Below are 27,156 nucleotides of genomic sequence, written 5' to 3'. Positions count from 1 at the left end.
ATGATTCCAGGGTCCTGGGATTGAGCCCCACATCAGGCTCTCTGCTTGGCGGGGAATCTGCTTCCCCCTCTCTATCTCTCTCTCTCTGCCTGCCTCTCCACCTACTTGTGATCTCTGTCTGTCAAATAAATAAATAAAATCTTAAAAAAAAAAGAATGTCTTCTACACTTCATTTTTATAAAAATATTCTTTATTTCTGCTAATAGTTTTTCTGTAGTTGAATAATATATAGTTTGCGTTTACCTTTGCAGTTTATTTTTTTTCTACAAACGGATAGCCAAGACTATTTTTTGAATAATTTGTCTCTCACTGGTTTGAAATGCCATTTGTTATCATTTGAGTTACCATATATATATGAATTTGTTTCTGGGTGTTTTATTCTTTCCATTAGTCTATTTGTCTTTTCCTACATAACATATCATTTAACTAGCATAACTTTATTGTACACATATGTATATATATATGTGTGTGTGTGTGTGTATTTAAAGATTTTATTTATTTATTTGAGAGAGACAGTGTGTGAGCACAAGCAGGGGGAGAAGCAGACTCTGTTGAGCAGGAAGCCCGATGCGGGACTCCATCCCAGGACCCTAGGATCATGACCTGAGCTGAAGGCAGAGGCTTAACGGACTGAGCCACCCAGGCCCCTATATTTTGATGGTGGGGCATTTTCTACTTCTTGTTTTCCTTTTTCAATTTTAACTATCTTCTTCTGCATTTTATCCTTTAAAAACCAAGTATATTTTAGGATCAATGTTCATGTTTCATGAAAGTATTTGGGTTGAAATTTCACTGAATATGATATTTGACATCTTTAAAATACTGAGAGACCACACCCTGTTTTTCTCCATTTATTCATTCTTTTAGCTGTCTTTCAGAAAAAAATCATGTACAAATTTCTTTCCCATTCCTTGTTCAGGTTTTTCCTACTTTTTAAAGGAGACACATTAACATATTCTTTTTTTTTTAGGTTTTTTTTTTTTTTTTTTAATTTATTTTTTTGACAGACTGAGACCACAAGTAGGCAGAGAGGCAGAGGAAGGGAAGCAGGCTCCCTGCCCAGCAGACAGCTCGATCTGGGGCTTGATCCCAGGACCCTGGGATCATGACCTGAGCTGAAGGCAGAGGCTTTAACCCACTGAGCCACCCAGGTGCCTTCATTAACATATTCTTGCATATTCTTGATTTTAATGTGAATGTTTCTAATCAGGGTGTGCCCACTTTCTATATAACCCATTCATTGAGTTTTTAATTTTAATACAGATTTTTTTTTTTCCAAGACATTTTTTAAACTGCCTGGTAATTTTGAATAGTTTTTTGGTGCTTGCTCATTTTCGGATTTTTGATTTTTAGCTCTTTAATTTTGATTTCATTATTATATGTCCTTATCCAAGAATTTCAGTATCTGGAATCCTTAGAGATCTAAATCTGGTATTTGCTACTCTGGTGGTTCTCCCTCAGGGTGACTTGTTTCATTTTTATGTTTGGCTACCTTTTATTGTCACCTCATTTTTTGCTGTTGCTAAACTATAAACTTTAGTTCTGAGGAACTAAACTGAAGATGCTTTCCTCCAGAGATTTGGGTTTGTTCCTGAAGGTGGAAACAAGGATAATTACCATCCTGAGGTGACTATTCTCCTTGTCTGTTGTCCAGTATCGTAACAGTCTCTCCTCGGTGCCTCCACCTTGCTGATGATCCAAGGCTTAGGCTCCTGGTTGCAGTCTCTTCATTTAGGCCTACTGTTCCCTGTTTCCATTTTAAGTTTGTTTCTTTTCCCACTTTTTTTCTTTTGGACCTGTGGAGATGGTCCCCACTCCCTGAAGACCCAGCAAGGCAGTAAAAATTATGCTTATTCAGAGTTGTGTTTTTTTGAAGCAGAAAGACCCCCCAATGAAAACCTAGTCTGCAATGATATTTAAACCTGAATTCTCTTGTTCTAGCTGGTTTTCACTAATTTCCTTCAAAGCTATTGTTAGTATAAATCTTAAGTGGGAAAAGAAAGAAAAGAGAGAGTGAAAGAAAAGAAAAGAAGGATTTAAAATTTAAAGTGTTTAAGTTTACTTTGTAAAATAAAATAGGAATGATGATCTTTGAAAAGTAAAATTAGACAACTTTTTTTTTGAAGACTACGACAAATTCTGTTAACTATTTTAGTGTTAGGTGACTAATGATAATGGCAAAAAAAATCTGGGTAAGTGAAATTGTTTTGATTTCCCAAGCAAATTTTGTTTTGGAAAAGGAGAGCATCTGAAATAATATGTTGGTATTAGTTAAGTCATTAAACTTGAGTTCATTAAACTTAAATTTGTTATACTTGAACTGGGGCATCAGTGAGATTTTTACAGAAAACTTCATAGTGCTAGAAAACATTTTGAATTTTTCAAGTACAGTGATAGAATACAGACACTTAAAAGAAATCTGAGTCTTAGAGCTATATATCTTCTCTCATTCTTGTCGAAAAGAATGTAAAAAACGACAACAACAGCAACAAAACAACAACAGTGAGAGAAGATAATGGTTATGGTAACAATTTAAAGATGGTTAGCATAAGAGAAGAGTTTAGTTTCCAGCCAATATTTTAGGTTTGACTTCAGTTCTGGGGAAAAAAAAAAAATTGGTGAAAATATTTCTTAAAGGAAGCTCTGTTCTATGACTTCAGGATAAAAAACATTATCTGAATTATATAGTAGAATACTTTTGCTTGCATATATCATGTCAAACAAAATTGCCTTTAAGCGTTCACCGATGATGCTTTTGTGGATTATCCAAAGGCTTAAATTCTGAAGAAATAGGCTTGTTAATACATAAAGGTGTATTCAGGAGACCCAGTTCCATCAGTTCCTGTTATCCTATCATCTGCAAGTAGGCTATCCATTTTTGTGGATTACCCCAGAGAGCTGAGCTGCACTGCTGTCCTCAAGATCCCCTACTGATATATACTCTCTCTCTTTTTCTTCTTTCATTTTATATCTATCCCCTCTAGGATGGCAGGAGTTGGTAGTAAGTGTTTGATGAAACCAAACAAGTCTCATTTTGATAAAGTCATCTGAGTCTGTTTTCTACCTTTCCCTTGCTTTTATATCATTATTAGGACACTATGAATCTTTTTTTTCCCTCCTACTCTAAATTAAACTTGGATGTGTTGCCAATATGTAAATAATGCTCATTTGGTTTTACAAAGGTCACTGAAAACAGATTCCCTATCTATCCATACATCCGCCCATGTACCTACCCATCCATGAAGTTACCTATTTATAAATACTGTAGTTACAGTACAAAGTAACAGTTATATTTATGTCCTTTTCTATTGTTTAGTTTTATTATGTCTAGGTGAAATGATTCTGTCTCTTGTAAGGAACAGGAAAAAATTCTTTTTAAAGATTTTATTTATTTATTTGAGAGAGAAAGTGAGAATACAAGTGGAAGGGAGGAGCAGGCTCCGCTCTGAGCAAGAAGCCTGACGCGGGCCTTCATCCCAGGACCCTGGGATCATGACCGGAGCCCAACAGGCACTTAACCGACTGAGCCACCCAGGCGCCCCATGGGAGCAGAAAATAATTCTTCAGCAAAATTAGACTGAAGACATGGTGGGATCCTACATTTCCCTAGTCCGATCTTCACAGTGCCCCTTTCTAAATTTGTTTGAATTGTTTTGGAATCTATAGATAATGGGTTGGGCAACTTTAGTACATTCTAGACGGAATTGACAGAATTTCGGAGCTGGCAGGGGCCCCTTTAGGAGAAAGGCAAGGCAATGGACAGGTAAAATCACACACCTAAGCTGACAGATCTGAGTAATATTAAAATCCAGGTGTCAGGTCTCAGTCCACTGATTTTTAGTTCTAACGTATGTGAATAATTGTGTGTTATTAAATAGCTAACAGTTGAAACAAGGTAAAGGTTTTGCCAAAAAATAATATGCTGTTTTAATTATGTGAAGAGCTAAATTTTGTCGATACTAAATCATAAGTTTACGTACTTATTTCTCTTAATATAAAAATGGTGAGGAAATAGAAAGCCCGCCATTTCAAGAACAGGACTTAGGAAGGCTGAGCTTGGACAGACACCACAAGTTCTGAGGTTTCAGGATGAAAACAGAGTGTACAGTTTAGATCAAAATTTGCAGAAAATATAAATTAAAAAGTGTCAATTTTCAGTTGTGATTTTTAAGCTTAGGTGTTTGTTAGTTTATGTATTCTTCCTACTACGAATAAAGAAAACCTCACTAGAAATCTGGAATGAAAATTATTATTAAATATATTTCTTTCTGAACTGTGGCCTAATTCTATCCCAGAAGTCAACCTGAGTATCAAAGAGAAGAATCCATGCTTCTTAAATACTAACTAGGTTTTTAAGTTACATTTTGTCAAAGGACTTGATTAATAAAACCAAATTAATGTGAGACATTTGTCATGATTAAAAGGATAAAGACTGATTAGGAAAGAAGGGGATTATAGTTATCTGCTTTAAATCAAGCCGCATGATATTATTGATTAAGCTGAGAGAAAGACTTCTTGTTCAAGGATATTAGCATTGACCTTAAAACCGTGTAGAGAAGTCAAGGTACAATGCAAAGGAAATGCTTGGGAAATTAAAAAAAAAACAAACAAAACTAATGCCTGAGCCCCATCCTTAGAGATTCTGATTTAATAGGCCTGGCAAAAGGGCCCAAACAGGTGATTTTTAAGGCACTGCAGGTATTTCTAATGTCAAGTTTAAGAACCACTCATACAGAATGTGGTAGTGTGGAAAAAAACTGAAAACCATGTGGGAGGTCACATACCGTGATGTGATTGCTAGATGACAGCCAGAACACTGTTTTGTGCATTGATGTTAATATATCAATGTTGTTGCTTTCATCCTCAGCAGAGAGAAAAATCAGAGAGTTAAAGATGGGAACTTAATGGGATCAGGGATAAGTAATTAAGAGAGTTAGGGTTCTTTGAAGGAAGAAGGGAAAGCAGAACAAAAAAACAATTTTAAGAAAAAATAATGAACATGCACATTTTGATAAAAAACATATTTCTAATTTTAATTGCTAATAACAAGAACTAACCTATCATAGACTAGAGGTTGTTACTCATCTATTTTTAATTTTTCATTTAATTTATGTGACTGTATGTCAATAAAATATTAAAGGCAATATAAATTATTTGAACAACATGGTGGGAAATGATTCTGTGGAAATTATAGTCCATTAATACCTTTGAGTTATTATTAATCTATATTCAACCATTCCCCAGATTATTATTCTGATATGAAGTTAGTTTCTACTTTTTAGAAGGGAGTCCATACTAAAGAAGACAGGATTCTGAACAATGAGTGTATGACTATTATAAGCAATATGAGTGTTTGAAAATGATATAGATGTGTCTAATCTTGTGGCTTTCACATTAAAAATAATAGTTTATCAATTCTATTTTTATTTAGGACACACACTTGGAAAAATATTTGCAGGTCTTAGTTCTTGTAGAATTTATATTTTTGAGGAAAAACATATTCTGGAGAGGTGCCAGAATGTTTTTAATAAAAACAATTTAGTAATGTTTAAGAACCAGAATGAGTTCCTTAATGAAAAATTCTTGCCAAAAAACCAAAAAAACAAAACAAAACAATTTACTTCATGAATATATATTCTTAGGATTAGAATGATTGTTAATGTTGTTTACCTGGCAGGGGTTGACTAGGTCATTTTAAGTTTGTTATAATTGTTGGTAAATGGAGAAGTTACCCCAACCATCAAGCATAATTATTCATATAAGATGTTGAAAAAGTTTTATAAAATATCATTGAGGATTATGAGAGCTATAATTGGGTGAATAGCCATGCAGAAGTAAGGCAAAATTTTATGGGGTTTTGTATTCTTGGACTTCATCGGAGCTAATGATCTCTATCAACAGAGCCGGATAAAGACTTAGTTATTAGGTGAGGCACAGTGTTCAACCAATTAAAAAAATACCTGTTGACACCTACTATGTCTCATGGGATATGTGGGCCAATCAGGGAGGAATTGTCAATATAATTGAACTAGGATTCAAGATTATATTGTCATACTTTGAAACTTTGACTCAAAAGTAAGAAAAATCCTAGTCTTGGCTTAATCGATCAGATTTCTGAAGGTAGGATGGTAGACATCTGGCTTGATTATTTTAGAGTTAGTATTAGAGTTTTGCACAGTCAGAACTTCAAGGTAAGAAACATTCATGATGGAATGACTTAATGTAAAAATAAATGGTTTAAAGAAGTCACGGAACCTCTAATAGTGGTTAGAACATCCCTGAAATATTGGCTCCATTCTGAGCACCATGCTTAACATACGTCCTTGAGGACCTTCAAGTGTTCATCTTATATTTTGATGAGTGGAGAGCTACTGCCTTAAATTGATAATGCAGTGATTTGTGTGTAGGGAGTATATTATCTGAAAGTATCACAACCAATAGGACCAGAAGAAAAAGTTTAGATTGAGGGAATGAAAAGGGAGGGAAAAAATGTAATTAACCTTTTTACTTTCAAATATAAGAGTACTTTGATCACTATATGATATGTATACACACACACACACACACACACACACACACACACTGCTATTACTTAGTGTTAACGGAGAAATCTGTAACTCAGGAAGGTTAAAGGAAGCGATCTCCAAATAAATAAAAAATAAAAATAAATAATTAAAAAAGACTGTCCGTGAGGAGTAGGACCTGGGGTTGAAAGGGGTGGATTGAGATTAAAGCCCTCCAGGACTATTGGATTTTGGATCACAGACAAAGGCAACCGTGCTGTTTACAGTAAACAGAGTTTGAATGATGGTCCGCTCCAGGAGAGAAAGTGCAAACAGAGTGAGAGAATCAGGAGCCTGCCCTGGTGGAGTGAGTTCTGATAGTAAGATGGTTAAAAGGAACTGGGATCATTTACCCCAGACAAGATGTAGAAGAGACCTATGTAGATGTAGGGAAAGACGTAGAATCAAGAGGTAGAAAAGGACGTCTTTGGCTGAACATACTTAAAAATACTGTAGGGATTTCTATCCTGTGGATTCCCAAGATCTGTACATATGTATGAGGGCTATTCATGTCTATGTACCCAAAGAAATTATATGGAAAATTGTGTACATATATGGGTACATGCATTTAGGAGGCAGAGATAGACCATCATTTTGAACGTTTTATTTTCCCAAAGAGTATATGATTTAAAATACATTAAGAACTGCAGGGTTGCCTGCCTTCTGGAGTTATAAACACTCACAACTAAACAGAGACCATTTTTTATAGATTGTTGAGGAAAATTCTTACATTGGATAAGATAGACTGGCTAATTTGAAAGAACCTCTTCGGTTCTGATATTTACACAATGAAAACATAATAAAATGCATTTAATAAAAGAACTATTACTATTATTACATGCTGGTCATCATGCTAAATTCTTTTTTTTTTTAAGGATTTTATTTATTTATTAGAGAGATAGAGAGCACAAGTAGGCAGAGCAGCAGGCAGAGGTAGAGGGAGAAGCGGGCTCTCTGTTGAGCTGGGAGCCCAATGTGGGGCTCGATCCCAGGGCCCTGGGATCATGACCTGAGCCGAAGGCAGCTGCTTAACCGAAGGAGCCACCCAGGTACCCCCATCATGCTAGATTCTTGACATGGAGTCTGGTTCAATCTTCATAGTGCTGGATGAGGTAGGTACTACATCAAAACCTAGGAGAGGCAAAGAAATTTGCTAGAGGTCCCCCTCTAGTGAGGGACAGAACCAAGATTAGAACTCAAGAAGTCTAGTCCTAGAACTTGCCTGTTAGCATCTCTTGGAGGGATTTTTTACTGTCTTCCTTTCGACTCTCCCTCACCGCCTGTGTTGATTTTGTACCATGGCTGACAGCCACAACATGTGCACCTGCAAAGCCACTCTTCCTGTTTTCTTCAGTGTTTGTCTCATACCATCTGCATGTCACTTTTGTCTTGATTGTCTGTGTTTGAATAAGAATCTAATGTCTGAGGTTTATGTGAACTTGATTTCACTTAATACCGTCTTTTATTTCACACACACATACAATATATATGTATATATGTAATATGTATATAATACATATTTTATACTATATAATATAATATATTCATGTGTGTATATAACTATATAGAGATTATAATACATATCATATATATTAGAGAAAGAGACAGTATTACTTTTCAATTGGTAATGTGACAACCACAAACTCAGTGGCTTAAAACAATACAAATGTATTTGTGTTCTGCAGGTTAGAATTCCAGCATGGGTCTCACTGAGCTAAAATCAAGGCGCTGGCAGGGCTCCTCTTTTGGCAGGGCTCCTCTTTCGGCAGGGCTCCTTTTTCCTTGCCTTTTCCAGCTTCTTTGACACATGGCCCCCTTCCTCCATCTTCAAAGCCAGTGAAACTTTCTCACATCCCATCACTCTAATCTCCCTTAAAATGACATTGGACTCACCCATAGCATCCAGGGTAATCTCTTCATCTCAAAGTCCTTAATTTATCACACCTGGAAAATCCCTTTTGCCATGCAAATAACATACACACTGCAGGGATGGGGACTTGGACATTTGTGGGGGAGTATTACTCTGCTTACCTCAAGTACATACAGCACTCTTCACAGGACTGAGACAAAACACAGTCCTTTCCTGGGGAAGACTATAAGTGGGAAGACATTTAAATGGATAAGGAGATACAAGAAAACTATGTGCCATGACAGAAGCATGAACAGTCAGCACCATGGAGGAAACAACTGTCTGCCTGGGGTTGAGTGTGAACTAGAAACAGTTCTGGCTAAAAAAATTACAATTGTTCTTGACATGTTCCTATGACTTGATCACTTTTTATCCAGGTTTTGAGACTCTGGGATATTCAGCACCAGCTGTCCATCCAGAGGATAGCTTGCTCTTTCCCCAAAAGTCAGGACTTCAGATGTCTCTTCCACTTTGACGAAGCCCATGGACGGCTTTTCATCTCATTTAATAATCAGCTTGCACTGTTGGCAATGAAAAGCGAGGCCAGCACAAGGGTGAAGAGCCACAAGAAAGCAGTCACTTGTGTTCTTTACAATTCGGTCTTGAAGCAGGTAATGATGCTTTTCTGTCACTGTCCTGACAAGTCCCCAGGTCCAGAGGCTCATTCCTTTAATTCAGCCTAAGGCAACTGAGGACACATACAGAAAAAAAAAAAATTGTGGGAAAGAAACGATTTAATAGCTATGTACTTTTCTGCAATGATGTGTGTTCAGGTGGATTTGAAGAGTGATTTCATTTGCAGCCAGGGACCACGGCGGCGCAGATAGAGTTATAAGGAATTACAATATTGCAGCGAAAACAAACAAAACGTGCAATGTAATTGAACTTCTGTTTGTTACTCGCTCGTTTGGGTCTTGATGCCAAATGCAAGTGAACCTGGTTGTAAAATTCTATTTTATGAACGCCAGCCTCCCGTATCCCGGTGGAAAGTTCTGAAATATGCATGAAATGTAATTAGCAGAGCTCCATTTTGCCAGCATATTTTACACCAGTGGCTCACAGTGGCAGCCCGGAATGTATTCGTAATAAAATGATTCAGTTAAATGTGGTGCCACTTGGTATGCAGCACGAGTGTTGTTTGTCTCCCCACCACTTTAATGACACTTTGCAGCCTTTGCTTACGGGAGCACTACCTGAATGTCAATGAAGAAGCCGCAGCTCCTCTGGAGCGAACATGCCGCCCAGACCACAGGCCTTCTCAGAGGACAGGGCGAGCAGGCGTGTGGTGTCATGGAGGGAGAGGCACCAGAGGGAGCTTATCCCCCTGCCTCGATCACTTCAGGACTCATCGTAACTGCACAGCAGGAGCCCAGCAGAGAGCCCCGTAACCAGCTTGTGGCCAATTAAACAATAACTCCGACCCATGCTTCCCTTCCCTTCTGCAGAAGCTTCTGCATTCGCGCCGAAATGAGTAGTTGGGTTTTTGCGCGAGAGGGTGGAAAGCCCTTTGTTAGTAATGAATGTCACTGCTTCAGACTCTCTGTTTTCTGGTTATTCTCGGAGATAAAAGTCCTTTACTAAATAATCCATTTTGAATTCCATCTGCAGGGAACATTCCCCCGGAAATGTTTTACTGAACTTTACGGAGGCAGCCGGTTAATTTCGGCTCCCTGGTGGCCAAGCGAGAGATGTTATTTATTTCCAGGAGAACATTTTTGCTAATTGAGAGCTGCGGAGTTAAGAAGCTAGGTTTGTATGTAGATGTTAAGATCCGATGTCGTCTGGCCATTAAATGACCAATATTCCGTGAGGGATTCAGGAGATGGGACACGAAGATGTGGAATCTAACATTTGGGACGTGAAGATAGAGCTAAGATAGGGCAAATACATGCACCTTACCGGGAACGATGGAATATGCACATTTGGTATTAAGCCGTATGAAGATTCACTGTGCAACCGAGTTGGGTGTTCATACCTCTACTCACTTCTGCTGTCGAGAGCATAACTAATTAAAAACATTAACATGTATATAAAGTACATAGAGCTGTTCATTTCGTGCATAAGTGTTTCCTAACTATTAGTGGCTAAGCTACAGAGAAATACTTCAACATTGTATTGCATTTATCACTATAAAAATGTACTGCAGTTAAGAACAAAGAAAACCATATCACCCACAGTGCCATCCACCAGTGATAATGTATCATTTCAGAGTAATTAGACAAAGTAAACAAAACAGTTCTTGAACAAGTCCAGGTGCCAGGAATGAGAAAGCAGATTCATCCACTATAGTTTCTTCTTTCCAGTAGTTCAGGGAGACTCAGGCCCTGGACTTCTTCTTGGTGCTGGTTGCCAGCAGGTGCTCATTACGGGGCTGACGGATGACGGAAGGGAAGGCAGGAACATTACTAACTTACAAAGGAAAAATGGAATCCGGTAAAATGAAGTAGAGATAAGAGCAAAGTGCTGTGCATGGCAGATCATCAGTTCTGCCTGGGGCTGGGGTGGGTGACAGAGTAGAGCCCTGAAGTCTTGTAGCAGGATTCTCTAGAAGAAGGAAGCAGTTCCAGACAGAACTTATAGCATAAGCACCTTCAAAAGAGGTCTGAGCAAAAGCATGGATTTGAGGTTAAAACAGCAATTTCCACAGTGTGATCTCAGACCCGTAGGGGGACTCAGATTCTTTCAGAAAATTTGTAAGATCAAGACTGTTTTCATCATATTATTTGTTGTTTGTTTTTGTCACTCTTTCTGTCTCATGATTGTAAGTGGAGTTTTCTAGAGGCTACATGATGAGTGATGACATCCTTGCTCTGATGGCTAAAGGAAAAAATAGGCTTTTGTATTCCTGTGTTTTCACATTTGCTCAGTTTAAATTTCCAATATGGTAGATACATGGTCAGTCTCTCTCTCTCTCTGTGTCTCTATCTCCCCTATAAATGGAAGCTGTTTGTAATTCTTCAATAATTTTTAAGAGGGTAAAGCAATCCCAAGAGCAAACGTTTTGAGAACCGTTGAGTTTGATCAGAGTGCAGATGTTGGGCAGCTAGCTTCTCATGTCTAGGCTTCAGTTTACTGACCCTGCAATATGTGTGTGTGTGGTGGTAGGGGCTGAGCATGTGGTGGGGAGCACAGACATGAAAACAGTAACAGCAGGGATTCCCTCCAGCATTGCCTCGCTGTGGCCTGCCTCTCAGGAGCAGCCCTCCTTCCTCCCACAGGGCCAGCCTTAGCAAGGCTCCTCCAGCCCCCCATACCTCTCAGGTTAAATGGTGGTGCTCTATGCAACTTTTTTCCTTAATAACTTATTGATATTCCTTCATCTTTATTTTCACCATGGGTCACGTGAAAGCAGAGGTTGGGAGGAGTTAGGATGGGCGGGAGGGACCCTGAGTTGGGCTTTGTGCAGGAACACCCCTTCAGGTGAGATAGTTGTTTATCCTGCCTCTTCTCTCCACAGCCCTTTCGGTTCCTGCTCATAACTATTCAGTCCCAGAGCTCATCTGTGGTCTTCTCAGCTCCTGAAGTCTCCGGGGACACCCCGCACTTACCTCTCCTCTTTCCCCTCTTAGAGTATTGCTCACGTTTCTAGTTCTTTCACATTCAGACACTGAACTCCCATTTCTCTCTCCTCTTGTTTTTGGTGTAAGGGAAAGATCCTTGTTTCCCACTTCTGTATTTTCCCACAACTCCCTAGTATCAAATATATGAGTATCGAATATATGCTCAATGGCTAGGTTTGGTGAATTATCACCCCTTCTCATTCCAAGTTCAAAAGGAACCCTTCCAAGTTCACTGGCACTTGCTCTGTGGTTATCTGGTTTGGTGCCTTTTGGTAGGCTCTGTTTTTGAGTTTAATGAAAGCCTTCCTTTCTGTTGTCATTTGAACATGTTGCCCACACTTTATAGATGTTTCATTCGTTTGATACTGGGCGGAGACCCCACATAATCCCTATATAAAAAGCAACTTGGTGCAGTCTGTGACTTTTCTTTATATTCCTGCCTTTTGGTATATCCTCGCACCCTCATCTAAGAAAGTGATATTAAACCCCACAACATCTTTTAAAAGAAAGCATGTGCTTTTCTTCACCCAGCAAAGCGTGCCCTCACAGCCAGCAGCAGAACAAGTTGGGACAGGATGAAGGAGTCCCTGGAATGCCTAATTTTGAAAGAATCAAAGTAACTCAATATCCTGGGGGCAGTTGTAATGAACTGTCTTTGCATTGAATTCTTAAATGAAGCTTTTATTAAAAACCCATGAAGGTTAAGAAACTTTAAAAAATGTATTTGTGGGTTTCCTATAAAATGGAATAGATAAAATTTCTGAGTTATCACTATGGCTCTCATCCTAATGATGGGAGTTTATGTGTTTCTGTGAAATAGGCAACGTTTCAGTTTGTCTTGCATCTAGGACATATTTATAGTCAGACTAGATATTTAGGCATCAACACATTTTGGTAGATAATGATGTTAACCATTTTTATAATTTAAATAACTTATTTTTGTAAAACACTATGTACTTATAAGAAATTAAAACCATGCAGTAAGCTCAAATAAGGAACTAAATATTGAGGAAATATCATCAACATGTTCTAAATATCTCTCTGCATAGAATATTTTATATAAATATCATTCTGTAAACTCTTTTATTTTTTGATATATTAGAATAATATATATGAATATATTTCCTTGTATCTAAAATGTAGATCTACTTCATTTTTAAAAAGCAGCACAGTATCCCATTGTATATGCGTATTCTAATTTACTGATCCATTTGCCTTGATGAGAATTTTGTTGTTATGATTTTTTTTGTGCATAAATATATTCACACTCATGACTTTATCTCTCTAGGGTAGGAGCTTAGGAATGCATTTCTAGGTTCAAATATATGCATATTAGATAATTTGATACACAAATTGCCTCCCAGAATCTTACCATTTTACCCAGGCTCTGAGAGTAAAATTAATCACATGCATGATTACATAAAGAGACATGTCAGCAGCTGCCTGGCTGCTTCCAGCAGGACCCCTGAAGTCATTGGTGAGGTTCCCATAATCCAGCATGGGATGTTGACTTTGAAAATTTGAAGACTAGACCCTTCTTTACTTTAGCCAAACTGGTGCTGTTTCTTAAGGACCAACTCTCATGCTATCACAGCAAACATCAAGTCAGATCATTCGTTAAAAATGGGGCCAGGCTATAATTTTCTAGTGACAATGCATCTCCTGTCCTCTCTTCTGCACACCGTCTTTTGGGAATTGAGACATTTGACAATCTCACCAATTCGACTGGGTGCTCCCTTGGTGATTGTAAATCTGAGTAAAAGGAAGTGGATAAGCTTGAAGGAAATGTATCTCCACCTTACAAGACATTATACCTCTTTAGTGCTTGTATTTAAGCCCAAATCAATGAGTTTCTCTTTTGAACAGAGCCGGATGAACACTGATGAAGACTTTCTCTTTGCCTGCCTTATTTGCTGGGCTCCATGTGACCTTCCTTTTAATAATACGACTTTTCTTCAGTTGTCAGCTTAAGGTTGTACTTAGTTACATGTCAGTCCCAAGGCCGTGAGCTCTGGTCACTTGTTGGAGACATGGGAATTATCCTAGTCTCAGCGTTACTCCAAAACATATATGTGCGTGCACACACACACACACACGTATGCATGTGCATATTTAAATGTGATTAGCTTGCAAGGGATAATTCATTTCAATGCTACAAAACTCAAAAGGACAAAAGGGTATACAATGAAAATTTCTTCTTACCCATCTCTACCTACTCAGCTTCCTTCCTGGAGGCAAGCAGTTTTTATGACTTTCAGGAGCCCCCTTTCAGGGCTATTCTATCCATACAGAGGTATGTATGTAGACTTACATTTAAATAGGGATATGTATAATTCTTAATATTTAAGAATCAATATTAAGTTTTTTTACACAAATGATAGCATATTGTGCACAGAAACACCGTTCTGTACATTGATTTTTCACCTAAAAATTCAGCCTAGAGACCATCTTATCTCATTACCTAGAGTATTCTCTTTCTTTTTTACAGCTGCACAGTATTCTGTTACATGGGTGTATCAAATTGTATTAGCTTGGAGTGATTTCAGCATTTTAGATTACAAATAACGTAGTAGTTTTTAACCTTGAACACACAACTTTCAGCACGAGTGAGAAAACCTCTGTGGAATAAATTCCTAGAATTGAAATTTTTGGGTCAGAGAGTATTTATCTCTGTTACCTTGATGGATATTATCAAATATTCTCCAGGAAAGCCACATGAAATCCAACAGAAGAGTAGGAGAGGACCCTTTCCTCAGCCTGTCTCATCATCACAGTCTCGGCCTTTTTTTTTTTTTTTTAAAGAATTTGTTTCTTTAAGAGCACTTTTAGGTTCATAACAAAATTGAGTAGAAAGTACAGAAATGCACCATATTCCCCCATCCTCCCATATGCATCCCCTCCTCCATTATCCACATCCCCCACTAGAGTGGTACATTTGTTGCAACTGATGAACCTATATTGACACATCATTATCACTAGATGTAACCGCAGTTTACATTAGGGTCAATCTTAGTGTGATGCATTCTATGAGTTTAGACAAATTTATAATCACATGCATTTACCATTATAGCATATAGCCTTTTCAGATTGGCTTCTGTCACTCAGTAATATGCATTTGTGTCTCCTCTGTGTATTCGAATGGCTCAAGAACTTGTTTTTTAAAATGTTGAATAGTATTGCACTGGATGGATGTGCCACGATTTATTTATTCATTCATCTACTGAAGCACATCTTGGTTGCTTCCATTCCAAGTATAGGCCATTATGAATAAAGCTGCTATAAACATTCATGCATAGGCTTTCGTGTGGACATAAATTTCCTAATCCTCTGGATAAATATTAAGAAACATGATTTATGGATTGAATGGTAAGAATATGTTTAGTTTTGTTAAAAAAAAAAAAAAGGAAGGCCATTTGCCTTCTAAGGTAGCTGCACTAGTCTGCTTTCACACCAGCAGTGACTGAACGTTCCTACTGCTCTATATCCTCATCAGCATTTGATGATGTCAGTGTTCCAGATCTAGGTCATTCTAATAGATGCATGGTACTGCGTTGTTTTACTATTTCTTCAATGACTTATGATGTGGAGCATCTTTTCAGATGTTTATCTGCCATTTGTTTATGTTCTTTGGTGAAATGTCTGTTAAGTTCTTTGGCCCATTTTTTAAATTGAGTTGTTTTACTGTTGAATTTTCAGGTTTTTTTTTGTATATTTGGATAACAGTGCTTCATCATATATGTCTTCTGAAAATAAGTTCTCCCAACCTGTGGATTATATTTTCATTCTCTTGACAGTGTCTTTTGCAGAGTAGATATTTTTAAATTTAATGAAGTCCAGCTTACCAGTGATTTCTTTCATGGGCTGTAACTTCAGTGTTTTACCTAAAAAGTCACTGCCAAACCCACGGTTATTTAAATTTCCTCCTATATTGTGATCCATTTTGTTAATTCTTGTGAACAGTGTTCAGTCTGTGTCTAGAGTCATCTTTTTACACATTGATGTCCAGTTGTTCCAGCACCACTTGTTGAAAATACTATTCTTTTTCGATTAAAATGCTTTTGCTTTTTTGTTAAAGATCAGTTGACTCTATGTGCATCTGTTTTGGGGTCTATTCTGTTCCATCGATCTAGTTGTTTATTCTTACACCAATATTACACTGTCTTCATTGCGCTTTATGGTAAATCATGAAGTTGATCGTGTTTCTTTTCTTATAATATTGTGTTAACTTATCTGGGTCTTTGGTTTCTGAATATGAACTTTAGAATTGGCTTGTCAATATTCATAAAATAACTTACTGGGATTTTTATTTACATTGCTGGAATATATTGATTAAGTTGGGGAGAACTGAGATCTTGACAATATTGAGCCTTCCTATCCACAGAACATGGAACATCTCCGTTTATTTAGTTCTTTGATTTTATTTATCAGAGTTTTGTAATTTATGTCAGATAGACCTTATTCATTTTTGTTAGATTATACCTAACCTAAGTATTTAATTTCCATGGATGATAATGTAAATGGTATTACAGTTTTATTTTCAAATTCTACTTTTCCTTGCTGCTATATAGGATACCGATTGACTTTTGTATATTAACTTCATATCCTGCAATCTTGCTGTAATCACTTATTAATTCCAGGAGTTTTTTTTTGTTGATTTTCATATTTTCTACACATCATCTGCTAACAAAGTTTATTTCTTCCTTTTTAATCTTTATACTGTTTATTTTCTTTACTTGTCTTATTGCATTAGGTAAAGTTTCTATATGGTATTGAAAAGAGGTGATGACGGGTAACATCCTTGCCTTTTACCCGATCTTAGTAGGGAAAGCTTCACATTTCTCAACATTATGTATGATATTAGCCGTAAGTTTTTTGCAAATACTCTATCGAGTGGAGGAAGTTCCCCTCTATTACTAGCTTACTGGTAATTTTTACCATAAATAGATGTTGGATTTTGTCAAATGCTTTTTCTGCATCTATTAATATAATCACATGATTTTTCTTTTGTAGCCTATTAATGTGATGGATTGCATTAATTGATTTTCAGATGTGAAACAGCCTTGCATACCTGGGATAGATTTCACTTGGTTATGCTCTGTGATTTTTTTTATGCATTGTTGGATTTGATAAGCTATTATTTTGTTAAGTATTTTTGTATCTATGTTCATGAAACATATTGGACTGTAGTTTTCTGTAATGTTTTCATTTGGTTTTGGTATCAGGGTAATGCTGGCCTCATAGAATGAATCAGGAAGTATTCCCTCTGCTTCTATCCCTTCAGCAAGATTGTAGTAAACTGGCATTATTTCTTCCTTAAATGTTTCATAGAATTTACCAATGAATCCATTCGGCCTGCTTTCTGTTTTGGGATATGATTAACTATTGATTTAATTTTTTTCATTGATATAGGCCTGTTTGAACTTGGTTTATGTCTATTTCTTCTTGTGTGAGTTTGGGAAGATTGTGTCTTTAAATAAGTTGGCCAATTTCATCTAGGTTGTCAAATTTGTAGACATAGAGTTTTTATAGTATTCCTCTATTATCCTTTTAATGTATATGGAATCTTCAATGTTGTGTCTCCTCTTTCACTGCTGATATGAGTAATTTGTATCCTCTCTCTCTCTCTCTTTTTTTTTTTTCTTACTTAGCCTGGCTAGAGTCTTACCAATTTTCTTGATCTTTTTAAAGTGCCAGCTTTTGATTTCATTGACTTCATTAATTTTTGGTTTTTAGTTTCATTGATTTCTGATTTCTGATCTCTAATTTTAATTTTTTCTTTTCTTCCACTTACTTTTAATTGTATTAGCTTTTCTTTTTTCTTTTCTAATGTATGTGTATATATTCCTCTAATTTCTGCTTTTTCGGCATTCTAAAATTTTTTATTTGTATTTTTAAAAAGAGATTATATTTATTTATTTGACACAGAGAGCACAAGTAGGGGAAGAGGGAGAGGGAGAAGTAGGCTCCCTGCAGAGCAGGGGAAGCCAGCTGTGGGACTCCATCCCAGGACTCCGGCATCATGACCTGGGCCGAAGGCAGTGGCTTAACCAACTGAGCCAGCCAGGCACCCCTGTATTTTCATTTTATTTACTTTAAAAGATTTTATTTATTTATTTGAGAAAGTGAGCATTAGTAGAGGGAGGGGCAGAAGGACAAGGAGAACCACATTCCCCATTGAGCAGGGAACCCAATGCAGGGCTCGATCCCAGAACCCTGAGATCATGACCTGAGTTGAGTTGAAGGCAGATGCTTAAGCAACTGAGCCATACAGGAGCTGTATTTTCATTTTAATTTAGTTTAAAAAATATTTTTAAAATTTCTCTTGAGAGTTCTTTGACCTATGTGTTATCTAGAAGTGTGCTATTAAATTTCCAAGTATTTTGGGATTTTTCCAGTTATCTTTCTGTTATTGATTTCTAGTTTAATTTTATTGTGGTCTGAGACCAGAGATTGTGTGATTTTTTATTCTTTGAAGTTTGTTAAGATGTGTTTTATGTCTCCAAATACCATTTACTTTGGTGAATGTTCCATACAAACTTGAGAAAAGTGTATCTTTTGCTGTTTTTATATGAGGTAGTTTATTTTATATTCATATCCACTTGATTGGTGATGTTGTTCAGTTCAGTATATCATTACTGATTTTCTGCCTGCTGGTTCTGTCCCTTTCTGATAGAGGAGTATTAAAATCTTCAACTATAAAGGTGGATTAATGTATTTATCCTTGCATTTCTACGAGTTTTGTCTCATGTAGTTGATGCAGTTGTTAGGGTCATACATATTAAGGCTTGTTGTTTTCTTGGAGGTTTGACCTTTTGTCATGCCCATCTTCATCCGTACTAACTTTCTTGCTCTAAAGTCTGCTTTGTCTGGAATTAATAGCTATTCTTGTTTCCTTTTGATTCATGTTAGCATGAATTCATGTTAGCATTTACCAAATGCTACCAATGTTACCAATAACAGAAAGATAACTGGAAAAATCCCAAAATACTTGGAAATTTAATAGCACACTTCTAGATAACACATAGGTCAAAGAACTCTCAAGAGAAATTTTAAAAATATTTTTTAAACTAAATTAAAATGAAAATACAGCTCCTGTATGGCTCAGTTGCTTAAGCATCTGCCTTCAACTCAACTCAGGTCATGATCTCAGGGTTCTGGGATCGAGCCCTGCATTGGGTTCCCTGCTCAATGGGGAATGTGGTTCTCCTTGTCCTTCTGCCCCTCCCTCTACTAATGCTCTCTTTCTCAAATAAATAAATAAATAAATAAATAAATAAATAAAATCTTTGGCCATTTTACTTGAAATCTGTATGTGTTTTTATATTTAAATTGAGTTAAATTGAGTTTCTTTTTACACTATATAGTTAGGTCTTGATTTTTGATCCAATCTGATAATCTGACTTGATTGGTTCATTAAGCCCATTGACATTCAAAGTGATTATTGGTATAATTGGATTAATAGCTTTCATATTTGCTACTGTTTTCTCTTGGTTGCCCCTGCTCTTTGTTCCTATTTCTATCTTCTACTCTTTTTTCTGACTTTCATGGTTTTATTTATTTATTTTTATTTTTTAAAAAAATTATTTATTTATTTGACAGAGAGAGACAGCAAGAGGGAACACAAGCAGGGGGAATGGGTGGGGATAAAGCAGGCTCCTTGTAGAACAGGGAGCCCAACACAGAGCTCAGTCCCAGGACCCCGGGATCATGACCTGAACCAAAGGCAGAAGCTTAATGAGTGAGCCACTGAAGTGCTCCTGACTTTCATGATTTTAACTGAGCATTTAAAATTATTCTATTTCCTCTCTTTCTTAACATATTAGTTATATTTTATTTTTAACTTTTTTAAAATGGTTGCTCTAGAGCTTTCAGTATACATTTATAATAAGTCCAAGTCCACTTTCAAATAACACTATATTACTTCATAAGTAGTTTTAGTATCTTATAATAACAAAATAATCTAATTCCTCCCTCTTTTCTCCTGTATGTTTGGCGTCATTCATTTCCCTTACATGTAAGCATATATCTGTATATAATCATATATGTATACATAAGCATACATAATTTAATATATTGTTGATATTATTGTTTTGCTCTGTTAGATCAATTAAGAATAAGAAAAAGAGAAGTTTTTATTCTACCTTCACTTATTCCTTCTTTAATGTCCTTTTTCATGTAGATCTCATTTCTGGAGTTAAATTATTTTTTTCTCTCTAAAGAACTTTTAACATATTTTGAAAGCAGGTCTACTAGGAACAAATTTTCTTAATTTTTGTTTATTTGAGAAAGTCTATTTCGCCTTTATTTTTAAGGTTATCTTCACAAGATACAGAATTCTAGATTTGTGTTTTTTTTTTTTTCCTCTTAACACTTTAAATATTTCATTCGACTCTCTTTTTGACTGCATGTTTTCTAAGGAAAAGTCAAATGTAATTCTTTTCAAATTTTTACTTAAATTCTAGTAAATTAGCATATAGTGTAATATTAGTTTCAGGGGTAGAACTTAGGGATTCATCAGTTTCATATAACACCCAATGCTTATCATAACAAGTACCCTCCTTAATACCCATCACCCATTTAGCCCATCCCCCACCCACGTCCCTCTATCAACCCTCAGTTTATTCTCTGTCCTTAAGAGTCTCTTATGGTTTGCTTCCCTCTTTCTCACTCTATTTTTTCCTTTCCACATGTTCATCTGTTTTGTTTCTTAAATTCCACCTATGAGTGAAATCATATGGTATTTGTCTTTCTCTGACTTATTTTGTTTAGTATAATAATACTCTAGCTCCATCCATGTCATTGCAAATAGCAAGATTTTATTTTTATTTTTTAATTTAAAAATTTTAAGATTATTTATTTATCTGACAGAGATCACAAGTAGGCCGAGAGGCAGGCGGGGTGGCGGGGGGGTGGGAAGCAGACTCCCTGCTGAGCAGAGAGCCAGATGTGGGGGTCAATTCCAGGACCCTGAGATCATGACCTGAGCCAAAGGCAAAAGCTTAACCCACTGAGCCACCCAGGTGCCCCAAGATTTTATTCTTTTTGATAACTAAGTAATATTCCATTGAGTGTGTGTGTGTGTGTGTGTGTGTGTGTGTGTGTGTGTTTATGTATACCACATCTTCTTTGTGCATTCATCAGTTGATGGCTTTTTCTATTGATAATTTGGCTGTTATTGAAAATGCTGCTATGAATATTGGGGTGCATGTACCCCTTTGAATCAGTATATTTGTATCCTTTGAGTAAATACCTAGTAGTGCAGTTGCTGGATCTTAGGGTAGTTCTATTTTTAACTTTTTGAGGAATCTCCACAGTTTTCCAAAGTGGCTGCACCAGTTTGCATTCCCACCAACAGTGCAAGAGGGTTCCCCTTTCTCTGCATCCTTGGCAACATCTGTTGTTATCCTGCTCAAATGTAATTCTTATCTTTGTTCCTTTTTATCTTTGTCCTCTGGCTTCTCTCAAAATGTCATCTTTGACTCTAATAGGCTTATGTGTCGTTATTTTTGGCATTTAGTCTTCTTCGTGTCATGTGAGCTTCCTGGATCTGTGGTTTGGTACCTGTTCCTAATGTGGGAAAATTCTCAGTCATTAATTTTTCAAGTATTTCTTCTGTTCCTTTTTTTTTCTTCTCCTACTAGTATTCTCATTGTGTGAATGTTACACCTTTTGTAGTTGTCCCACAGTTCCTGGATACTGTTTGTTTGTTTGTTTTTCAGCCTTTGTCTTCTTTGCTTTTCAGTTTTTGAGGTTTCTATTGATATATCCTCAAGCTCAAAGATTTTTTCCTCAGCCATGTTCAGTCTAGTATAAGCCCATCGAAGGCATGATTCATTTGTGATCTCTAGCATCTCTTTTTGTTTTTCTCTGAGGATTTCTATCTCTCTGCTTATGTTACCCATCTGTTCTCACATGCTATCTTTACCCATTAGAGCCTTTTGCATATTAATCATAGTTATTTTAAATTTCTGATCTGATAATTCCAATATCCCTACCATGTCTGAGTCTGATGCTTGCTCTCTTTCCTCAAACTGTGTTTTTTGCCTTTTATGTTTATGCCTATGTTTTGTAATTTTTCTTGATAGTGGGACATAAGGAACAAGGTAAAAGGAACAGCTGTAAATAGGCCTTTAGAAATGTGGTGGTGAGATGTGGGGGAGGAGAAGCACTTTGTAGTCCTAGCATTAGGTCTCAGTCTTTTGTGAGCCCGTGCTTCTGGACTATGAACTTTGCTTTTTCAAAATTAAGTAAATTTTTTTTATCACGTACACTCCTTAGTTGCCCCCCACACTTATGTCCAATAGGATGACTAAAGCCAGCTAGAATTTGGTATTTCCCTTCCTCAGATCAAGTAAGCACTGATAAAACCCCAGCAGGTGAGGTTCTGGCTCAATAGTTTCTCTTGAGGGTGGACCTTGTTAAGAAGAACAGAATTACTCTAATGTATTTTGAAATAGTTTCTTTCCTTCTGCCTCTGCCAGAAGCAGGAGTGGATTTTCATCTAATATTATAGTAAAAACCTGGTTGATAATCTCAAAACTCATAAAATGCTGGGGACCCTCATAACAGGCTCCACCAGACATTTTTAACTCTTGGACTTGTCCAGTTGGAGCCTGCAACAATTTGTGAATTTTAGTGGTGGTTTTCCTCTCTTGGCACTGTTTTCCCATGGAGTTTCCAGTTCCTACATTCCTGCTCTGGTAAACTGGGGATTTCTCTATTTGCCTGTTGATCTCTCCAATTCTGGGGGTAGCAATTTGTCCTGCAACCTCATTTCTGTTATTGATCAAAGAAGGGCTATTGATTTTTTTAGTTTAGCTTTCTACTTATGGTTAGGATGGGTGACTTCTAAACATGCGGAACCTGGACGTGCAAACAGTCTCTACCACTTTTCTACACAAGAGTTTTCCTATCTATAAAATAGGGATTAGAATACCTCCCTTGTAGATTTTCGGTGAAGGACAGAGGATATTGTATATAAACATGCATGGAACAAAGCAGGAGTAAAAGCTAGATAAATATTAGCCAAAAAAGGGGAAATGGTATTTTTCTGACTTTGTTCCTAGTTCTTGAAGGAAGTGAGTGTTTTGAATGCCTGTATGACAACCACAGGTTATCACAGCCTGTGGCCCCTCCCATCGCTCACACTGCTTAGGATTGCTGACCTCCTCCTAGCTAGTCCCTGAATGTCCAAGGGAAATTTACCTTAAGGCCTTTGCACTGCTGTTTCTTTGTGTAGAACTTTCTTCACTTAGGTACCTACATGACTCCCTCCTTTATGTTAGTTGCGTCTTTCCTCAAATGATTTCTCATGGAGGCTTTGTCAGAGCACCCAGCTTTGCATTTACCCCCAATGACCTCTACCTCCGTCTCAGTTATATTTTTCTCCATAATGCTTATCACCACTAGACTATATCTATCTCTATATCTATATAGCTTTTTTTCTTTTTATTTTCTCGCCTGACTGCATCTCTACCCCCACAGCAGGAATTTTTCATTGCTGAATCCCCAACTCCCAGATCCTTGTCGTGCATATCATAGGTGTTCAATAAACTCAAGGAATGAATTATGCAAGAGCACATGACAAATTAACCCAAAAGAGGTAATAAATAAGATTTATAATGGGGACTGGCTGCTTTAAAATATTTGAGTCCTCTTTCTGCACCAGTACTTAGATCTTATCATTCCCCTCACTTCACTACTTACTGAAATGTGACTTCTAGAGATTTGATGCACAATAGAAATAAAATAGGTAACCTGCTTTATATTATGGGGCCACAAACAGCACTGACTGAAAATAGAACTATAAAGAGCAATTAAATCAAATGTCTTCATTCCTTGGTAGCCAGTGACATCCGCTGCTCTAATTTTTGATTTCCCTTCTCGCTTGGACCTAGGACTTGGAATGCATATAAAGATAACTAAAATGCCTACTGTTGTTGGAATACAAGAGGGCAATTAGGGGATATGGATGCAGCCTCATATCTCTTAGAATTGTCTCATTGGCTGTGACAGCTTCCGATGAGAGAGACAAAAAGACCCATATATTCCTAAATGATCATTAACTCGGGTACATAAGGCGGAGAAGAACAGTTTGCTCCCAAGGCCCGCTCGCACTGGAATGACTAGGGTAGTGCAGACTGCGGGGGCCCTGTCCTCCTCCGCTGAGGTCTCATCTGATAAAAAGCAGCTAGGAGAGAACTGAAAACTTGGAGAGATTTGGTCTCATCAAAATCTGGCATATAAACATGAAACCAATACTTATTCCTGGGCTCTATTCCTGAGAAAAATCACAGCTTTCTAAAAATAAAGTCCCCACCGTCCTGTAGTGAAACCTCTTCCCTCACCTGCCAAGTGATGTTAAATGCACTCCTCTCTCGCCAAACTTTGAAAGTCTTTTCACCTGCCTTGCTATTCTTGTATTCGGATGTTGTCATAGTGACAGAAGTCTTGTTCATACTGGTGGTATGTTTGTGACATGGTCAGTCCTCGTTTTTCAGCATATTGTTTTCCCTAAGACTGCACCTTAAGGCAGATTGCCATAAAATGAAATCCGACTGGCTCTCCCCTGTTGTCATTATTGATTCAGATTTCATGAGAAATTGTGAAATGAGCAGAGAAAGGTGCTAAAAACAGATGAATAGCATGTTGGGGCTCAGCCAGGTGATCAAAGGAGGGAGAGTTTTGCTGCAAAACAGCAAAATGTGAAAGTTACTAATTCCTGATTGAATGTCTATAGCAGATTAAAGTGGGGCAATCAATGATTAGATGCTTTGTAATGTGGGTGATGCCAGTCTCAGACAAGTAAACAAGTCTTTTCCTTGAACATTGGTCTCATTGAACTTTGCTTTTTTTTTTTTTTTTTTTAAATCAGGGAATGCCCATCTTTTAGTACTAAAATGCCTAAGTTCTCAATAAATGCTTTTTGAATAGCAATAATAAAACTCTTCACAACCTTTAACCTTTTCTTAAAAAAAAAGACATCAAAATTTTCACTCAAGCTTGGAAAATTATGTTTCCACGGTTTTGTTTTTAATGAATACAGTTCAAATTCCTAAGTAATTATGTGGAGAAATTCACAAGTCTGATATAATTTGAAATTTCAGTGTACATTTATAATCTGCTTTCTAAAATTGTAATTGTCTGTATTCACTGTCATGGTTGAAAGAAAGCAAGATATTAAATATTTTTTTTAAATTGGTTTGGATATGAAAAGTGATATCACCCAAAATAGAGAGTGAGACAAATAAAGCTTAAATAGAATAGTAACACTAGTTAACTTTTATAGCTTGTTTATAATATAACATGTACTGTGCTTTACGAATATTAGGTTATTAAAATCTCCTAAATATGGTTTGAGGTAGTTACTGTGATTCTTTCTGGTTCATAGGGAAGGGAACTGAAGCTTAGAGACATTAAGCGATGAGCCCGAGGTCAGACAACTCACCTTCAAACTCAGGCATCCTGGCTTCAGAATCAGTGCTCTTAACTACCAGGCATGTTGCAGAAATCAAAGCAAACAGAAACACAGTCAGTTACCTGGGGTGATAATTGAAGAGATAGGGCACATTATTTCAAGATTCAGGCCATTTTGTCCTAGAAATTATACTATTGTTGAACAATGGTAATTAAATATTTAAGCTACTTTTGATTTCAGGAGAGAAAATGTGTAACATACATAGAGTTTTATATCATTTTAAGAAGTTGTTTGGTTCAGAATTGTAATTTCAGCGGAAAAAAGGCTACAAGAGATCAATTGCTCACAACCAGTTCTTTGCTGAGCATACATGTGGCAAAATGGTGGCCCTTTTATTTCTCAGTCTCTCCTCTCCTTTTTACCACCAAACTGCTGTTTCATGTGAACACCTTTTACCTGGACTATCACAGCAGCCCCCAAATGGTCTTCCTACAAACTCAGTTTGTTCTCTACACCACTGCCAGGAGTACCTTCACTGACCCGTGGAGAAAAAATGCTGTATCATCCTCCTCCCCATCAAGAGCAATGATTGCTGTGAACTTGGAGTCATACACTAGGCTGCCCACCCAGTGAAAGCTAAGGTTCCTATCCCAGCAAGAACTTTATACACATGACTCATTATTCTCTAACATTGCTCTTTTTTTTACATTTTAATTCTAGTTACTTCACATACAGTATAATATTAGTTTCAGGTGTACAATTTAGTGCTTCAACACTTCTGTACAGTGCCTAGTGCTCATCGCAACAAGTGCCCTCCTTAATCCCCATCACCTACTTCCCCCATCCCCCTCACACCTCCCCCTCTGGTACCCATCAGTCTGTTCTCTATAGTTAAGATCTCAAGCGTTGCTCTTCAGGGATTCCATGATCTGTCACCAGACCAGCTGGCTGCCTCACCTGGCATTCCACAATTTACCTCAGCATCCACACTCTGTCTCCATTACACTTCATATCGCTTCTCATGCTTCGAATACTCTCCAAGTTCTCTCTTCTCAGCACACTCTTAATTATCTGGGATACTATACTGGAATATAGAAGACCTTATGATGTGTCTATCATAGACAGCCTATGATTAAAACCTCGTTATATAAGCTTGGGAACAGTGCTTAGCTGATTAGAATCTCAATTTCATCACTGGTCGAATGAGAATGATAACGTTATTTATTTTACAGGATTTTTATAAAGATCAAATGAGATAGTGAGTGTAAAGAGCTCAGCATCCAATAAATACATGTTCCTATCTTCAATCGCAGATTGGCCCTCCTCACATTTCATTTCCCATCCCCCAACCCAGTGAGATTTTGGATATTCCTCTCAGTGTCCCTGCTGCAACCAGGGGTGAGACCTCTAAACTTGTGGTATTATTTGGCTCTTACCTGTTTATTGTCTGTTTCCTTACCTAGACTGAGAGTTCCCAGACTTAAGTAACCTGGGCAGCTCATTAAAAAAATGCTCCTTCTTAGTCCAGTTGAATGAGAGTCTCTGATCTGGTATATGGTCATGGTTTATAAAGTTCCCCAGGTGATTTTAATATTCAAGCCCAGACTGTAGATTCCTTCAGAGCGGGATTCATGAGTCCCTGCTGCCGTCACGGAGCTGGGATGGAATGGTCGTTCAGTGTGTGCCCAAAATCCAAATGAAGGCATA

The 27,156-nt window shown here is 37.2% G+C and overlaps 1 protein-coding gene across 1 annotated transcript in view; it reads left to right on the top strand.

Moving 5' to 3' along the window:
- Positions 1-27,156, top strand: part of WDR49 (WD repeat domain 49) — a 128,790-nt gene that overhangs the window by 44,323 nt on the left and 57,311 nt on the right. Inside the window, exon 7 of the mRNA XM_032836090.1 lies at positions 8,850-9,083. Within this exon, the coding sequence (XP_032691981.1) occupies positions 8,850-9,083 (234 nt within the window). The remainder of the gene's footprint in view (positions 1-8,849; positions 9,084-27,156) is intronic.

Source organism: Lontra canadensis, unplaced genomic scaffold, assembly GCF_010015895.1.
Source record: "Lontra canadensis isolate GAN:19392208 unplaced genomic scaffold, GSC_riverotter_1.0 scaffold90, whole genome shotgun sequence".
NCBI lineage: Eukaryota > Metazoa > Chordata > Mammalia > Carnivora > Mustelidae > Lontra > Lontra canadensis.
This window is presented reverse-complemented; position numbering and strand designations above follow the sequence as displayed.